Below are 17,914 nucleotides of genomic sequence, written 5' to 3'. Positions count from 1 at the left end.
ATATGCGAACAAGCCTGAATGGTCCCCAGGACAATATGTGAGGTGTGATTCTGGGGTGTGAGTTTTCAGTTATATATATATATATATATATATATATATATATATATATATATATATATATATATATATATATATAAATAAAAGAATGTTGCGTGTCCCAGGTTTGAGGCCAGACGCTCAGGGCTAGCCACACAAATGTGCAGGGTGAATGGTCTGTGGTACAGGATAGACATAGACTGGTTGGGGTTGGTCCTACCGATTCCATTAACAAGGGGGTTGACTACAACAGTAACTCTCCCCTCCCCTTCCCCCCCCCCAACCCTATAATTAGTGAAAAATCATTGTCTACTAATTTTATTTGCCTACTAATTAAGTGTTTATCCCATTCAATTTCTAAATAATTTAACTGAATTATTTTACCTGTGCTTATCCGAGTTTACCAAATGTTATGCCCAAAACTCTTTAAGTATTCTTGGCTTCATTAAATATCCATACTGTACTGTACTTTGTAACAGTCGATTTACCACGGTTTTATGTTGTTCTATGTATTTTTAAAATAATAGTTATTATTAATATTATTATAATCATAGGTAGCCATAATGTCACCTGTCCTCTTTAATAATAATAATAATAATAATAATAATTTATTTAGGAAAATACATACATAGTTGCAGAGTTACAGTACAAACATTCTGTTTGATTTAAAGAAAGAGATAGTACATACAATACCTAAAGCCACTAGTATGCATAGCGTTTTGGGCAAGTCACATAGCGTTTAAATTAAATACATTACATTATGCAACAACTGAAGTGATGTCAGAGACCCATCAAGTAGTACCTTGCATTTGTAATTTAAATATTTACACAGGAAATAAATTGCTGCACACATGTCTTCAAAATTAATTATGTTCACCTTAGACTAAATATACTATGCCCTAAAAGTCATAAAGGGCTTCTCTATGACTTTGTGAATAATGCAATGCACGCTAATCAGTTTGAAACACTCTTCTAGACCATTCATGTTTTCATAAGAATAACTGTTCTACACATTTTGTAAGTGAGAATAACCTTTCTGCATTTTCCTGTAATGTTAATTCTGTAATTGCTGCTGTACATTTTTATTAGCAAAAGGAAGCAAAGTTGCAGTTAAGTAGAATATGTTCTACATGTTTTACACATCCTTCCAAGTAATTCTTAATCAACATGTGCTACATAGTCTCCCCAGCTTGGTGCCTTCTTTTGATTATTACAGTACTTCTTAACAGGCAGTGACTAGGGGGTAAGAATGGCCACAGACCAAGTAATGTGCAGTCACTGGAAGGACAAAGCCTTCATGCAAACTGCACCTACTATCAAGAAGAAGAAAAGGACCAGGCATTGACTAGGGGGAAGGATGGCCACAGGCCAGGCAATTACTAGGGGGAAAGTTAAGGGGTCCGGTGACGGTGCACCGAAACTTCCTCAAACACACTCAATTTTTCCTTGTTTGTGAATAGTATCTTCATGGTAAATGCTTCAACTTTTCCTAATGGATCAACATCATACCATGAACAGAAAAAAAAGTTAAAAATAAAATAGAAAAAAATTTCAAAATTTCAAAATTTCAAATTACAGTAGCTTTAAAAATATTAAAATGTCACCAAATGTTATTTTATTCATTATGGTCTCAGAATGGCATATAACATTCAGTTTCCTTGTTGAAAAATATTGTTTGAGAGTATAGTTTACTGTAAAAGATTTTTTCAATATGGCCATCCAAATAGTATGTGCAAAATTTAGACTCAAAAAATTTATAACTCCGAAAGTTATGGTTTTATTACTAAACGAGAGTGAGGAAACCTTAGTACTAAGCACTTTGCACATATGTAAAAATGGTGAGAATCGGTCAGAAACTAAATTTTTGAAGCTGTCTCAAAGTTGAAATTTTTTTTAGAGATAATTGAAATTTAAGTTATTGACAATAAATATGGTAGTTCTAATTAATGAATTTTCTTGTATGTTTTAATAAACATTGCTTGACATTCGTACTCGAATATGGGAAAGTTGTAGATCAATGTGTGTTGAAATAGTCGAGAAAAAATAACCCTCCAAAAAAACAAAAAATACAGCGATAGGATAGGGATAACAAACATATATATTGCAGTAACTTTATTGCCCATATATAAGTGATAAGGCGCTCATTTGGTCCTCATTCATCAGTACAACCTAAAGAGACAAAGAGAATAGAGTTTAAATTCTGTAAATAAATTGACCCAAACAAAAATAAAAGTCACAACTTCTGCCATCTGTGGGTGATTAAAGTGTTGACCAATTTCGCTCCAACTTCACATGCTTAGTGCCGGATATACATTCTCTACGATGTAGAAGTTACAACAAAATCCACATAAAAACAAAGGAGAGAGAGAGAAAGAAAAAATAGTGGTTGTCAGCTTTTCGTACAAAGGGGCATAAGAAATATTGCCATTGGGGCAATGTATTTATATGATAAGCTGTATAATATAATAGAGCATAATAACATACTAACTCATTATTCTGTGTGAAATCTGGCCTTCCAGGTGGCACTAGCTGCATATCCACTTTGTGGACCCTCCTTAATACTACTGTGCAGTACTTTGTGCGTCGAACAGGTGCTTGCATCTCTTTATCCCTGATTTCTAGTAAATAGGAGGTGTTATCGATATTAATAGTACCGGTTGCTGCCCGTCATGTACGCATTTATTTTTTTAGAAATTTGTAAAAAAAATAATTTCTTAACATATTGGGATGAAAATTTCACGATGCTGTTGGCAAATAATGAGAGATTTGTTTAAAATTTTTCACCATATTTCATATTTGGAAAAATACTCCTCAGTCACTGGGTCTCTTAATCAGCTTAATTGTATTTCTAGTTGATACTTTGGATGAAGGATCTCTTAAAAAAAAAAAAAATTACAATCTTTTAAGTTAGGCTGTACATGTGTGCAGGACTACAGTGTACTTATATTTCACACATGCTGATGATGATGTCCATTCAACAGAACTATGATGGAGGCCTCTATGTTGGATTGGCAGGAGCAGTGTACATGCTCTATCGTCTGTCTAAAATGCCAGAATTTGCTGAAGAGAGGGACCGTCTTTTGGAGCATGCAATGGGATATTTGAAACCTGCACTAGAGAATGCCAACCATACTAGGGCTCGTGGCAGGAAGGTTGATATTGTTGCATTTTTACTGGGCAATGCTGGCATATATGCTGTGGCAGCTGCATTATTTCATGCACTAGGTAAGTCTGCATATTTCACAAGCACTGGTATTTCCCAGAGAAATAATTGTATCTTTCTTTGGCAAATGCAAACTCCGTACACCTTCAATTCTGACTTCTGTAATTTTCTACCTCTAATAATAATAATTCATTGTGTTCGGGGACAGGAAGGCAGGGTGTATTCATACATTTTGACTGTATTCATACATGTTAGGCTTATATTGAGGTTCAAGGTCGAATTACTTACCCTGCCCAGGATGCAACCCCACAGCAAGCTGACTAACTTCTGAGTACCTTCTTACTGCTAGTTGAATAGCAGTATTAGGTGAAAGGAAATGTGTCCAACCATTTCTGTCCTGCCCAGGATTAGTATTTGACATATTTTGCCATGTTCAGAATCATTTCTTGTGGGGGTGGGGAGCAGCAATTTTTCCCTCTTCTTGTACCTGACAATTCTTTTGTAGTCAGGACATTCTTTTTCTTTGAGGTGTGCTTCCTTCCAAGTGCTAACAGTATAGTCATAATGGCAAGGTTCTTTCTCATAACAGTTCCCTTCCCTTCCCTCCTTCTACATCTATGATATTACTAGATTCTTTTCTTTATCTATTACTCTTCCTATTCTCGACATGCATTTTGGACCCTGTCTCATCTACATTTGTAGGTGTGAATAGTCTGCATTTACTACTTCACTTCTTAGTCATTTGATTTGTTCACTTTTCTGACATTGAACAAATTCTTTATAATGTCTGAGACGCACATGGATACTTAGTTTTCATCTGTGTTCCCTTGTGATTGTACCAACCAATCCAAGTAGTTTGTCCTTATCTGCCTTGTCTTGTTCCCTGAGGATCTGTGTGTGTGTAAATCATATCTCTTCTGATTTCTTTTTTTCCAGTGATATGAGGTTTAATTCTTTTAATCTTTCCCTGTTGTTCAAATTTCTCAGCTCTGGGACTAGTCTAGTCATACACCTCTGGAGTTCTCCAACTTTTTCTGGGGGGAGCCCCGTCGGCTCCCCGGAGCTATCCCAGGCTGATATGCTAATGTCAGACTTTGGCATCAGTCATGTGTATGGAGTTCTTAGGCCTACCGGGGACCACGGCCAGAACCGGGCCCCCTCAGAGAGGCAAGGGGAGCAATGGCCTATAGAAGCCCCCGTGTAGTTGGAAGCATTCTATGTCTGCCATCGACCGGAACAGGCACCCAGAAAGGTAAGCGCCCCAAAACAAACCCCTATTCTGGTTAAAATTGCTACCTAAAACCGAACTAGTGGATAGAACTCCCCAACCGAAAACAAGCAAACTAGTGTGACGTCACACACTGCCGCGCCGCTGTCTGCGCAGCTCCCCCCTCCCCGGGAGGGGGAAGGGGGAGCCCCAGACCCCCCGCGCCGGCTACCCACACCTCAGTTCTTGAGGCTGATGCTATAGGCGATGGTCGTGTGCTCTGGCTCCGGTGTCGCTACTGCACTGTGCTTTGTGTGTGGTGTTAGTTTTGTGGGTGCGAGAGCCAGGAGTTATCTTCAGTACTCGGGCTGCATGCGCCTAGGGCTGCCTTCCCTAGGTGCCCTGTAAGTACTGCCCTTGGGGCTTGGGGCCACCTTCCACAGGCTCCTCGGGGTCTGCCTCTGCTGGTCCGTTTTACCTTTCGGTTTTTCGGCCGCCTGTTGGGCTCTTGGGTGTTCTGTTCTCCCTTGTTACCGGCAGGTAAGAGGCAGTTTGCACTGGTAGGGGCGCAGGGTGCTGCTCAGCTTGTATTTCCCGACATCGCGGCCGGCTCTGTTCCTTGGGGTTCGCTGTCCTCTTGCGGGGTTTTGTTTTTCTTTTTCTTTTTGCCTGGTGGGGGGTTCTGTCATTTTATTCAGTTTGTTTTTGCCCTTCCACTGTTCTCCTCGGTGGCGCCCCCTGCTAGGTCCCCGTGAGTGTACACGTCCCTGGGGTTCAGCTTTAGAGGTTTGGTCTGGATTCCTGGCATTCCTTCTGTCGTTCCCGCACGCTGGAGTGGCGGGAAGCTTCCACGGTGCTTCAGGTTTTCCTGGGGGGTGAACTTGAGTACCTGAATGAGTGCTTGTTTGCCCCTGCCCTTCCCCGCGATGTGGGCGTTCTTCAGCTCCATGTGCAGGTTCCCTCCCTTTCGGCAGCGCTCGTGGCGGAGGACTTGCGCGCTCGGGGCCTTTTGTGTTCGGCCTTGCGGTTCTTTTCCCTCCTGGAGCTGTCTTCCGATTGGCTCGTGGAGGATGTGGGGACGCTTGGGTCCGTCCCGGGGTCCGGCACCTTGTCCTCGGCTGCGCGTTCGTCGGCTGCCTTGTTGAAGCTGTTCACGCCGATTTTGCGGGATGCGGTTTCCCTGTTCTATGCTTCCCGTCTCGCGTGTCGGCAGGCGGTGCTGGGTTCCTCCGTGGAATCAGCTTGGGCTCTGGCTCTTAGGCGTTCTTCACCTTTTTGTCCTCTCCTGTTTGGGGAGTCGGCCGTGGCGCAGTTTATTCAGGCTGCGTCGGCGGCTTGTCGTCCGATGTCGGACTTGTTGGTTTTCCGGGGGTCCCGGGGTGGGTCTTCCCGGAAAGGTCGTGCCAGGGCTCGGGGTTCCTCTCGTCGTGGTAGGCCTCTGGTGTCAGGTTTGGGGTTGGCTCCTCCTGCGGACCCTCCCTCGTCTGGTCGGCGCGGTGTTCGCGCTGTACGGGGTTCTGGGTCTCGTAAGGGTCGCCGGCCCTTTCGCGGTTTGCCCCCTTGACGGGGCGATGGGGGGGCGGCTTGCGCTGTTCGCCCGCGCCTGGTCCCACGATTCGTGGGCCTTTCGGGTCGTGTCTCGCGGCCTGCGGTGGCGTTGGGTGGCCCCTCCCCCCTTTGGGGGGTCGGGGCTGGCAGGGCAGGCTTCTTCCCCTGCGCTCTGTCGAGTCGTCTTGGAGTGGGTACGCTTGGGCATCGTCGAAACGACGTCGTCCCTCAGATGGGTTTCCCGTCTGTTTCCGGTTCCGAAACGGGACTGCGCGGACCTGCGGTTCATTCTGGACTTGTCCCGTCTGAACCCCTGGGTTCATTGCCCCTCCTTTCGGATGACGACGCTGTCTCAGGTTCGGGTCCTCTTGGAGCCGGGAGCTTGGATGGTGTCCCTGGACCTCCGGGACGCTTATTGGCATGTCCCGATTCATCCGCGGTTCAGGGACTGGCTCGGTTTTGTAGTGGGGCGTCTGAGTTACCGCTTTCGTTGTCTCCCGTTCGGGTTGAACCTGGCACCTCGCGTGTTCACACGCCTTACACGGGTTGTGGTGGCTCGTTTGCGTCTCCTAGGTGTTCGGGTGTTGGCCTACCTCGACGACTGGCTGGTTTGGGCTCCCAGCCAGTCAGCTTGCTTGCTAGCCAGGGATTTGGTTCTTTCCCAGCTCGCCGGGTTCGGGTTCTTGGTGAACTGGAGGAAGTCCCATCTGGTTCCCTCTCAGGTTCGGACTTGGCTGGGTCTCGTGTGGAACTCTCGAACCGCCTCCTTGTCTCTCCCTCTGGAGTCTCTCCTGCGGCTGCGGTCCCGCCTTCGTCTGTTTCTGGAGGACCCTCGGTTGCTGCGTCACCGGCTTCCTCTTCGGGTTTTTCGGGGTTCAGTGCCTTGGCGCCTACCCGAGCCCTCGCTCGATGTGTACACGGATGCGTCGTCTCTCGGCTGGGGTTTTGTGACCAGTGCTCACCAGGCCGGCCAGGGGCGTTGGGATCCGTCCTTCCGTCGAGCTCACAGTACGGTGCGGGAGTTCGCGGCAGTGTGGTTTGCTCTGGGGAGGATTCGGGTGGCCCGCGGATCGACGATTCGGCTCCATTCGGACTGCTCTCCGGTGGTTCATTGCCTGAACCGCGGGGGTTCGATGCGGTCCTTGTCTCTTTGGGGTTGGTCGCTTCGGGTGACTCGTCTGCTGAGTTCTCGGGGTTTGGCTCTCCTGGCGGTTCACGTACGGGGCGTGTCCAACGTCTTGGCCGACGCCCTGTCTCGCTTCGTTCCCCTCTCCACGGAGTGGACGGTCGACGACGAGTCCTTCCTTTGTCTTTGCCAGACGTTCGGGCGCCCCGAAGTGGACCTCTTCGCGTCGGCGTGGTCGCGGCGTCTTCCCGTTTATGCGGCGCCCTTCCCCGATTGCGAGGCCGTCGGGGTCGATGCCTTTCGGCTCGACTGGTCGAGGTGGGGGTTCCTGTACCTCTTTCCCCCGGTTCGGCTGTTGCTCCAGGTCCTGACTCGCTTAGAGACTTACCGGGGGAGAGTTCTTCTGGCCCCTTGGTGGCCGGCCCAGCCTTGGTTTCAGGCGCTGGTTGCTCGGTGTCCGAACCCGAGGGTTTTCCCGCGGCTCCGCCTCTTTCAGCAGATCGGGCCGGTACGTCACGTTGCTGGTACGATCTTCTCCTCGAGTCTTCGCGAATGGTTTTCTTGACTCGAGTCTATCATCATCTCTATGGTGATCAGGTGGCCTCCTTGTTGGTGTCCCACCTGAGGGCTTCTTCTCGGCGGCAGTATGAAGTTTCCTGGCGGTCCTTCCGTTTCTTTTTGCGTCTTCGTCGTGTTAGCTCTTTGTCTGTTCGGGTGGTCTTGTCCTTCCTCTCGTGGTTGTTTCAGGACCGTCATCTTATGCCTAACACTGTCGCTTCGTATCGTGTGGCGCTGGTGGAGCCGCTTCAGCTTGCTTTCGGTATCGATGTTACGTCTGCGCCGTTTCGCAAGCTGTCTCGTGCATTGTTTCACCTCCGGCCTGCTCATGCGTCGCCTGAGCCGTCCTGGTCTTTGGACAGAGTGCTCGCTTTCCTTTCATCTCCTCGTTTCGTTGTGGCCCCTTCGGTCCAGGATTGTTTTTTCAAGGCACTTTTCTTGTTGGCTTTGGCCTCTGGGGGTCGGGTAGGGCAGCTTCATGCTCTCCTCCGGCGCAGGGGTTTCTGCTCTTTTGGTCGTGGTGATAGTTTTGTTCGTTTGCAGCCGTCTCCTTCTTTTCTGGCGAAGAATGAGACTGCTGCGTTCCGGAGGGGTCCATGGGTGGTTGATGCTTGGTTGGTCAGGCCGGGGGTGCATCATGTTTTGTGTCCGGTTGCGGCGCTTCGCCGTTATTTGCGCGCCACAGCTTCTGTGTCCGGGGACGCGCTGTGGGTTGATCCGGTTTCCCTTCTTCCCTGTTCGCGGGTTCGGGTCTCTCAGGTCGTCCGCCGGGTTATTAGGTCCAGCCAGCCTGCGGTCTATCCCCGTGCCCATGACGTTCGTAAGTTCGCGGCTCTTGCTGCCGTCTTTGGGAATATGTCTTGGTCTGATATTCGGGCGCGGGGATTTTGGTGGTCGAACAGGGTCCTGGCTGCTCATTACCTTGTGAATGTCCCTGGGCCTCGTCGGGCCTGTGTTGCTTTGGGTCGGCGGTTGCAGCCAGTTGTCTCGGCTTCGAGTTGAGGGGTGAGCGACGACCGCCTCCCGGGTAAGTCCCTCTTTTTCTGTCTGTGGGTAGTTAGCTCCGGGGAGCCGACGGGGCTCCCCCCAGAAAACCAGCGTTGAATGTAATGAAACGCCATTTTCTGGGTGAGTCCCGGAGGCTCCCCGGCATCCCTCCCTCCCTCCGGTCGGCGGTTTTTCGCGTTTTTGACATCCAGCCTCAAGAACTGAGGTGTGGGTAGCCGGCGCGGGGGGTCTGGGGCTCCCCCTTCCCCCTCCCGGGGAGGGGGGAGCTGCGCAGACAGCGGCGCGGCAGTGTGTGACGTCACACTAGTTTGCTTGTTTTCGGTAGGGGAGTTCTATCCACTAGTTCGGTTTTAGGTAGCAATTTTAACCAGAATAGGGGTTTGTTTTGGGGCGCTTACCTTTCTGGGTGCCTGTTCCGGTCGATGGCAGACATAGAATGCTTCCAACTACACGGGGGCTTCTATAGGCCATTGCTCCCCTTGCCTCTCTGAGGGGGCCCGGTTCTGGCCGTGGTCCCCGGTAGGCCTAAGAACTCCATACACATGACTGATGCCAAAGTCTGACATTAGCATATCAGCCTGGGATAGCTCCGGGGAGCCTCCGGGACTCACCCAGAAAATGGCGTTTCATTACATTCAACGCTGGTTTTTTTGTGTTTCACAAGATGTGAACCTCCACACTGGCACTAAACATTCCAAAATTTATCAAACATTTGTTGTATATAAGGTCTTGAATGATTCCTTATTAAGGTTTTTGAAGGCATTTTGAATGTTGGCCAACCTTATATGTGTAGTTGATAATATCCATTTGGTGTAGCCATTGGGAGACATAAAGTTTTTTTTATTCTTTAGCATTTAGTACCTTGTGTCTAGCATCTTGTTCCTTACATTCAGTTTCAGAACCTTGCAATTGTTGGAATTAGTATTTAGTAGCCACATGTTGGATCATTTCTTCAGCTTCTCCAATCACTGGTCACCTATTGCACTGGCTCCTGATCTTTTACATTATCGTATTTATTCACTCATGAGATTGTGTATATATTTAGCCTCAACTACCTTCCCTTTAAGCTTAGTCCACTTGTTCACTAATTTTATGCTGAAGAAATGTTTTTTTTTTTACATCTCAAGGGTCCATCTGAATTTCTAATTTCCACCCAAGTCCTCTTCTCTACAATGTTCTTGCTAAACATTTTATTTTTGTTCACTTTGCCATTGCAAAGTGAAGACATATCTTCACCAGTGTGATCACCTCTGTCAATTTATATTGAAGTTATATGTTGATATACATTTTGCTACAATGTAACTTTTCATCTTACCTCATATGTTAGATTAAGGACCTGCCTGAAATGCAGTGTGTGTGTGTTAGTGGCTTTGTGTTACGAACCCGGATCCAGCGTCCGAGCCTGGAGCAGTGACAACCACGCCATCTGTGGGTCAGCTCCCGAAACCCCCGCCAAACGGACGACGACACCTAGTGAGGACAGCGTGTACTGGCCTCGAGGACCAGTTTCCAGTCTGGTTCAGCGCTCAACACCGCCGCTCCTGACCTCTGGTGAGGTGGTGCTCCGACGACAGCGCCATCTATGGACTGGATACGTCAGGTGTTTGTGCCCGAGCCCGTAAGTGAGGTGTATTAGTGTCCCGGTTATTGATGACGTGTCTGTTTACAGAGTCGACCTGGGACCACTGTGTTGAAGGTTGAGTCAGTCTACCCGAGGCAGCCAGTCTCCATACTGTGAAGTTTGCTGCAGCTGTTGTGACGTCGTCCCCCCGGAAGAACACTGTGGTGTGTTAGCCTGCCAGTGGAGTGGCAGTGAAAGGATTTACCCGGGACCGACTGTTGGAGACGATAATCCACTGGGGTATTGAGGACAGGAGGGTGATTTGTGATATCACACGAGACTCCTGTCTAGGGCGTACCCCTTCTATCGTTCGTGGAGTGGCCGTACCAGCCTTGGTGGCTCAGTACCTGCCAGCAGACCAGCTGGACGTGTGGTTGACAGCCTCCACGACGGTGCCCCCAGTGGACCTGTGTTTTGGCTGACCTGTGGCCAGGGTAGGCTCGGCATTCTCAGAGGACACGTCTTGAGGCCACGAAGAAAGCACCGCGGACTCAGCACCTAGCTTCTTGATCCAGAGTCTTCAGCAGAAGACTATATTGTGCATAATCCCCTTGTATAGTGTTAATACCCCTCCCCCTGTGCTCTTTTCAATTTTATATATTTAATTGGTGATGGTGACAAGTATAATATTAAGTTCTTAACTTTCTTTCCCTACTCCCTTTTAAGTTACTTGCGTCACGGATCTCATCCCTTGATAGCCACTACTGGCTTGGGAACGGATACATATATCTTCCTCTAACAACATCAGAGTGAGAACCCCGTTGCGTCCCGAGAGGGCCGTAACATAATTGGCATCCCCAGCGGGATCCGTCCCCTTGTTAAATATGTTTGACAGGGGTGGTGAAGTGGCGTAATCCCTGTATATAATTCCCCCTGTGTGAGACGATTGTGACGTTATACGTCCTGTGCGGTGCTCAGAGTGACTAAGTGCGATATGGTGCAGTGCGGTGCTCAGAGTGATTAAGCGATTAAGTGCAATATTGAGTAGTGCGGTGCTCAGTGATTCAGTGCAATATTGTAGAGCGAAGTGTTCGCTGTGATTCGGTGCAATATTGAGTAGTGCGGTGCTCAGTGATTCAGTGCAATATTGTAGAGCGAAGTGTTTGCTGTGATTCGGTGCAATATTGGGTAGTGCGGTGCCCGAAGTGATTACGTGCAATATTGGCAAGTGCAGTGTTTGGTGCGATAAAGTGCAATATTGGCGTAGAACAGTGCTCGGTGTGTTAAGTGCTAACGTGTAAGCGGTGTGTCAAGTGCTAGTTGAGGGTTCCATCTGTGACAATGGCAGAAAAAGCTACCATCGATGATCTGGACAAGGTTCAGGCTTTTCTGAACAGAGAAGATTGTCTTGCCAGATTAAAATATCTGAGTAAACCAGAGCTTGTACTAGTGAGCGCCTACCTGGAGATCAAGATCCGTGCCAGTGATTCCCGTGTGGAGATCTTGTCCAAGGTACACCGGCACCTGAAGGCAGAAGAGAAACAGGAAGGCGAGACTCCTAGTACAAAGGAAAGTGCAGACATAGCTTCCACGGAAAAGGAAGATAAGGGCAGTGACGTTGACAGTGATGCAGGTGAGCTTAATATCAGCTTCCTAACAGTCAAGATGCGTGCCCTAGAAATTAATCGGGAAATTGAATGGAAGAAGTTAGAATTAGAATGAGAATTAAAAGATAAAGAAGTGGAGATGAAAGAAAAAGAATTGGCGATGAGGCGTTTAGAATTAGAAAGAGAAGAAAGAAGAGAAGACCGAGAAAGAGAAGAGAAACGAGAAAAAGAAGAGCGAGAAAGAGAAGAGAAACGAGAAAGAGAAGAGCGAGAAAGAGAAGAGAGACGAGAGAGGGAAGAACGAGAAAGAGAGAGAGAAGAACGAGACAGGCAAGAACGACAGGACAGAGAGGAAAAGGAGAGACAACATGAACTAGAAGTATTGCGGTTAGGTGGGCGGAGGCAAACGACGGACACCAGTGGTTTCGATCCGGTAAGAAACATCAAAATGGTCCCCAAATTCCATGAGAAGGAAGTGTCAAAGTTCTTTGCAGCCTTCGAGAAAGTCGCTGCCTCTTTGGAGTGGCCAAGGGAGAATTGGGCCATCATGATACAGTCAGTCTTGACTGGGAAGGCCCAAATCGCCTACTCTACGTTATCCCTTGACGACTCCAGCGATTATGACAAGGTGAAGAAGGTTGTGCTCATGGCGTACCAATTGGTACCTGAGGCGTATAGGCAAAAGTTCAGAAACCTGAAGAAGACCTCAGAGCACACTTTCACCGAATTCGCTACAATCAAGGAGCGACTTTTCCAGGAATGGTGCGCCTCTCGGAAGGTGGAGACCAGGGAAGACCTCGAGCAGTTGATTCTGCTCGAGGACTTCAAGGATTGTTTGTCTGGAGACCTCAAGACGTACTTAGAGGAACAGCAGGTGGAGACCTTGAGTGCAGCAGCCACCATGGCTGAAGAGTATATCCTGACTCATAGGCCGTCTGCTAAGTACGTCCCGAGGAATTACCAGCGCCGGTTTGACAGACCTCACGACGAAGAAGAAGAAAGACCCGTCCCACAAAGTGCTAAGAAGACGCCCCCAAGTAGCCCCCGAAGAACAAGTCCTAGCAGTCCGAAACACCGGAGCCCGAGGAGGAATATGGTGTGCTGGACTTGTGGGCAGAAAGGGCACGTAGCTGCTAGGTGCCGAGGCAGAAGAGGTGGCAGTGCACGAAGGGAGGTGATGTTGATGAGCTGTGGAACATCACCAGCAGGAAGCCAGTCGACGACGACGCAGGAAGAACCCAGATTGTTTTCCCCTCACACTTCAGGCGGGTATGTATCGAGTGATCATACTGGTAGATCTGTAGTAGTGCTCAGAGATAGTGGAGCAGCCCAGTCCCTGATCATGAAGAGCTCGGTACCCGAGGGAGTAAGTGTGGACGGGAGACAAGAGGTTGTCCTGGTTGGGTTTCCAAGGACGCAGTACATCGCCCCCTTAGTGCCAGTACATCTCGACTCTCCTTACTTCAGTGGCATCTGTGCGTTGGCAGTAGTCGATACCCTCCCTGTGGCTGGGATTGACGTGGTACTAGCCAACGACTTGGTGACAGATTGGAGCATCAATCTTCCCAAGGTTGTGGAAGAGTCTACCAGAACAACAAGGTCTGAGGTAACAACGGGCCGTGGTAATGTCCAGGTAGAGACAGACCCGGATTTGAACATGTCTAATTTGTCCTCTCCCCGCAGATCGACAGTTATCTAGCAGTGTCTCCTGATTCTTCTCTCGACAAGGAACATGAGGTTACAATGGCAGAAGTACCTGAACTAGAAGAGAGGCCTTGTGTGCAGACGCCCACGGATACCAACGAGTCTGGAGCGAAGGCTGAGGTGTGCTTGCGGTATGGCAAGTTGCAGCATGTAGTGAACCAGCCAGAGATTCCCCAGACGTCAGAGGTATGTGAGGTGTGTTCAAAAGGTCTAGTGCCCTCTTCGGTCCAAGCCAGGCTTGTGGATGTTGCCGGCTATGGACATGACAAGTTCAGGAAGCTTATCCCTCAATTGGCCCCATGTTTCTTAGCGATATTTTGTTTGATGCTCATATGTGTTCCCAGTGTTCTCAATAAGGATCAGTGGACGACCCGAAGAATGATGGCTCCCATGAACATCGTGAAGAGGTCCCAGGGATTGGAGATTTGTACTGCAGGTGTTGCAGTTGAAGAAGGGACCTGGAAGGTGATGGATGATACAGGAGGTACGACATGTGATAATATGAGTGACTGTTTCCGACAGGTTGACACCCCCCGCGTGATTGCTGAGCCTCAACACAGCGTTATGCGGAACGTTGGTCGACCTGACGGTGACAGAGCGAATGCCACCTGCGACGTACGAGCAGCCCCGTTGGGACTAGGTGTGGACCTAGTAGAGTATGCTGTAAGTACTGTTTTACCCGCTGTCGCTATCACTCTGAATTATCAGACCCCTGTATTCCAGGTTCCTGTCTCCCTGAAGGACCATCGGACCGGCACCAGAAATGCCGTCTGTGGTCAGCCATCATCGGTGCCACGACATAAGGAAGTGTCGAATCACCCCAAATCGTGTCGAAACCAATCCTTACTCGAGAGGTGTGAGATGATGTCCCTGTTTGCCATCGCAGAGGAGGTGTGGAAGATTATGTCAGGCAGGTCATCGCCTGCCATTTTCAAGGTCCCTTTGTGCCAGGGATTTTCTTTAGTACAATTCAGTAGACGAGACAGCCTCGCCATCCCAGATTATAAAGCATGTGTGTCCATTTGGAGTTGTGTCGTCATACTAATTTGGTTTGTGTTTCTTTTTATAGAACCCCAAACCAAATTCTTTTTGGTGGGGAGGTGTTACGAACCCGGATCCAGCGTCCGAGCCTGGAGCAGTGACACCCACGCCATCTGTGGGTCAGCTCCCGAAACCCCCGCCAAACGGACGACGACACCTAGTGAGGACAGCGTGTACTGGCCTCGAGGACCAGTTTCCAGTCTGGTTCAGCGCTCAACACCGCCGCTCCTGACCTCTGGTGAGGTGGTGCTCCGACGACAGCGCCGACTGGATACGTCAGGTGTTTGTGCCCGAGCCCGTAAGTGAGGTGTATTAGTGTCCCGGTTATTGATGACGTGTCTGTCTACAGAGTCGACCTGGGACCACTGTGTTGAAGGTTGAGTCAGTCTACCCGAGGCAGCCAGTCTCCATACTGTGAAGTTTGCTGCAGCTGTTGTGACGTCGTTCCCCCCGGAAGAACACTGTGGTGTGTTAGCCTGCCAGTGGAGTGGCAGTGAAAGGATTTACCCGGGACTGACTGTTGGAGACGATAATCCACTGGGGTATTGAGGACAGGAGGGTGATTTGTGATATCACACGAGACTCCTGTCTAGGGCGTACCCCTTATATCGTTCGTGGAGTGGCCGTACCAGCCTTGGTGGCTCAGTACCTGCCAGCAGACCAGCTGGACGTGTGGTTGACGGCCTCCACGACGGTGCCCCCAGTGGACCTGTGTTTTGGCTGACCTGTGGCCAGGGTAGGCTCGGCATTCTCAGAGGACACGTCTTGAGGCCACGAAGAAAGCACCGCGGACTCAGCACCTAGCTTCTTGATCCAGAGTCTTCAGCAGAAGACTATATTGTGCATAATCCCCTTGTATAGTGTTAATACCCCTCCCCCTGTGCTCTTTTCGATTTTATATATTTAATTGGTGATGGTGACAAGTATAATATTAAGTTCTTAACTTTCTTTCCCTACTCCCTTTTAAGTTACTTGCGTCACGGATCTCATCCCTTGATAGCCACTACTGGCTTGGGAACGGATACATATATCTTCCTCTAACAACATCAGAGTGAGAACCCCGTTGCGTCCCGAGAGGGCCGTAACAAGAATTTTTTTACAAGAATGTAAAAATACCAATCGTATGTAATCTCACCATCCCATTGTACCTTCTTGTAAATAAATATTATTGTTATTATTGTTATTATTATTATTATTATTATTGCCTCTTAAGAATCTTGTATATAAACATGTTACCTCTTACCTTTCTGTTTCCAATGTGGTGAGGTCTAGATTCCTTAGTCTTTTCCCATGGCTTATTTAGGTATTCCAGTGGTCATTCATTAAGCAGACCTCTGTAATTTCTCTAGTTTTGCTTTATGCAATTTTAGATGGAGATTCCACACGGGGCTTCATACTACATACAGGTACTAATCTAACATAGGTAGTGTACAACATTCTGAAAAAATTCCTTCCAGATACACGTACAGGGTACTTGGAGACTAAGGAATGTTCATTAGCTTTGCATTTGTTGCTAATATTATCATGTTAATATGTGCCTATGATGACAAGCTTGGGGTTATATTTACTCCCAGTTTTTGTTCTTTCAGACTCCATCATTTTGTCTTCCCATCATCTTGTACATAATACCTTTGTCTCCATACCCTAATACCAAATCTAATCACATTGCATTAACTTGGATTAAAGTCACTTCTCACCTACTTCTCAGACTACCTCTCTTGCTTGATAAAAGTCATCTAGACCATTCTGTAATCCTCCTCTTTTCTGATGTGTCTCATTAATTTTGTGTCTGTGTAATTACCTAAGCGTAGTTACAGGATGAGAGCTACGCTTGTAGTGTCCTGTCTTCCCCACACTTTGTCATATAACGCTTTGAAACGACTGACGGTTTTGATTTTCACCACCTTCTCTCTTGTTCTGACTGTCTACAACTATACAACTCTGTTTGCACACCCGAGTGAAAATACAGTATGTGCTTTAACATACTGTATTTTGTATACTGAAAATGTATGTATGTGCAGTACAGTATGTACTGTACAGTATTTTGACTGAAATACAAAACAGTGCAAGCTGAGTATACCAGTACAGTATTACATTCTTCTATTCCAGGAAATATGAAAGAATCAGAAAAGTACATATCAGAATTTTCACAGTTGGCTGCCATTTTAACCCCATTGAATTGGTACTCTCGTGGCGGTGATGAATTTCTTGTTGGACGCTCAGGTTACCTCGCTGGAGTACTCTGGCTTCGTTCTGAACTTAATCATGATGCAAGTATAATTGCTGCCTTCTTCAGTTGCCTGTTTTATTTAAAAGGATATTTTTATTTAGTAAATAATATTGTTTAAGATCAAGTTCATTTTGCAGTAAAATATTTATGTTATAATCATACATTTTTCTTGAAGTGAGACGAATGTGCAAAGAGTGTGATTTAACTTGAAAGAACTATTGTATGTGGGGCTGAACCATCTCAATGCACAAGGGGTAGTTTTTTTTTATCTATCAGATTCCTGGCCACTCCTTAGGGTCATATTCATTTATATGTATATATAAATGACCCCACATAAAAAAATAATTTAGGATTATTTTATTTTTGGATTTAGGATTCTTTATTTTTGTGATAGTACAAGGGTCCGTCTAGTTACCCAGCAACCCATTCTCGCAAATTTAATAAGTCAATATTGACTTATTAAATATGTGCATAGGTGACATACTTAACATAATAGTTTCCCTTGAAAAGCTTCATAGAAAACACCGACCTTACCTAACCTACTTAGTATGTTAAGATAAGCATCTTATTGCTTCGTAATTACAATTATTACCTAACCTATACCTATAATACTACAGACCTATATCAATCCTGCCTAACTTGTCAAAAATATTCGAAAAGCTAATCTACAAGCAGCTTTACTCTTTTCTAGCCAAACACAATATACTTAGCTCTTGTCAATATGGCTTCAGACCCAAAAAAAGCACTAACGATGCACTTATTAGTATGATTAACTTAATTCACGCAGCTCTTGATAAAAAGGAGTTTCCTGTTGGGTTATTTGTGGACCTGCGTAAGGCTTTTGACACTGTCAACCATCAAAACCTTCTTCTTAAATTACATCATTATGGAGTCAGAGGACACTCCCTGCAATACCTCAAATCTTATCTTACTGACAGGCTCCAGTATGTTTCTGTGAATAATACAATTTCTCCCGCCCTACCCATCAACATTGGTGTTCCTCAGGGCAGCATACTTGGCCCTCTCCTCTTTCTCATCTACATTAATGACCTTCCAAATGCCTCCCAACACCTCAAACCAATTCTATTTGCTGACGACACAACCTTCATTTACTCCAGTCCTGAC

At 47.1% G+C, this 17,914-nt stretch overlaps 1 protein-coding gene across 2 annotated transcripts in view; it reads left to right on the top strand.

Moving 5' to 3' along the window:
• Positions 1–17,914, top strand: part of LOC123774666 (lanC-like protein 3) — a 30,721-nt gene that overhangs the window by 850 nt on the left and 11,957 nt on the right. For both annotated transcript variants that reach the window (XM_069321977.1, XM_069321978.1), the window contains 2 exons: positions 3,018–3,261; positions 16,669–16,829. In XM_069321977.1, the coding sequence (XP_069178078.1) occupies positions 3,018–3,261; positions 16,669–16,829 (405 nt within the window). The remainder of the gene's footprint in view (positions 1–3,017; positions 3,262–16,668; positions 16,830–17,914) is intronic.

This window comes from Procambarus clarkii, chromosome 10, assembly GCF_040958095.1.
Source record: "Procambarus clarkii isolate CNS0578487 chromosome 10, FALCON_Pclarkii_2.0, whole genome shotgun sequence".
NCBI lineage: Eukaryota > Metazoa > Arthropoda > Malacostraca > Decapoda > Cambaridae > Procambarus > Procambarus clarkii.
Note: the sequence above shows the minus strand (reverse complement) of the source record. Positions and strands in the feature narration are given on the sequence as shown.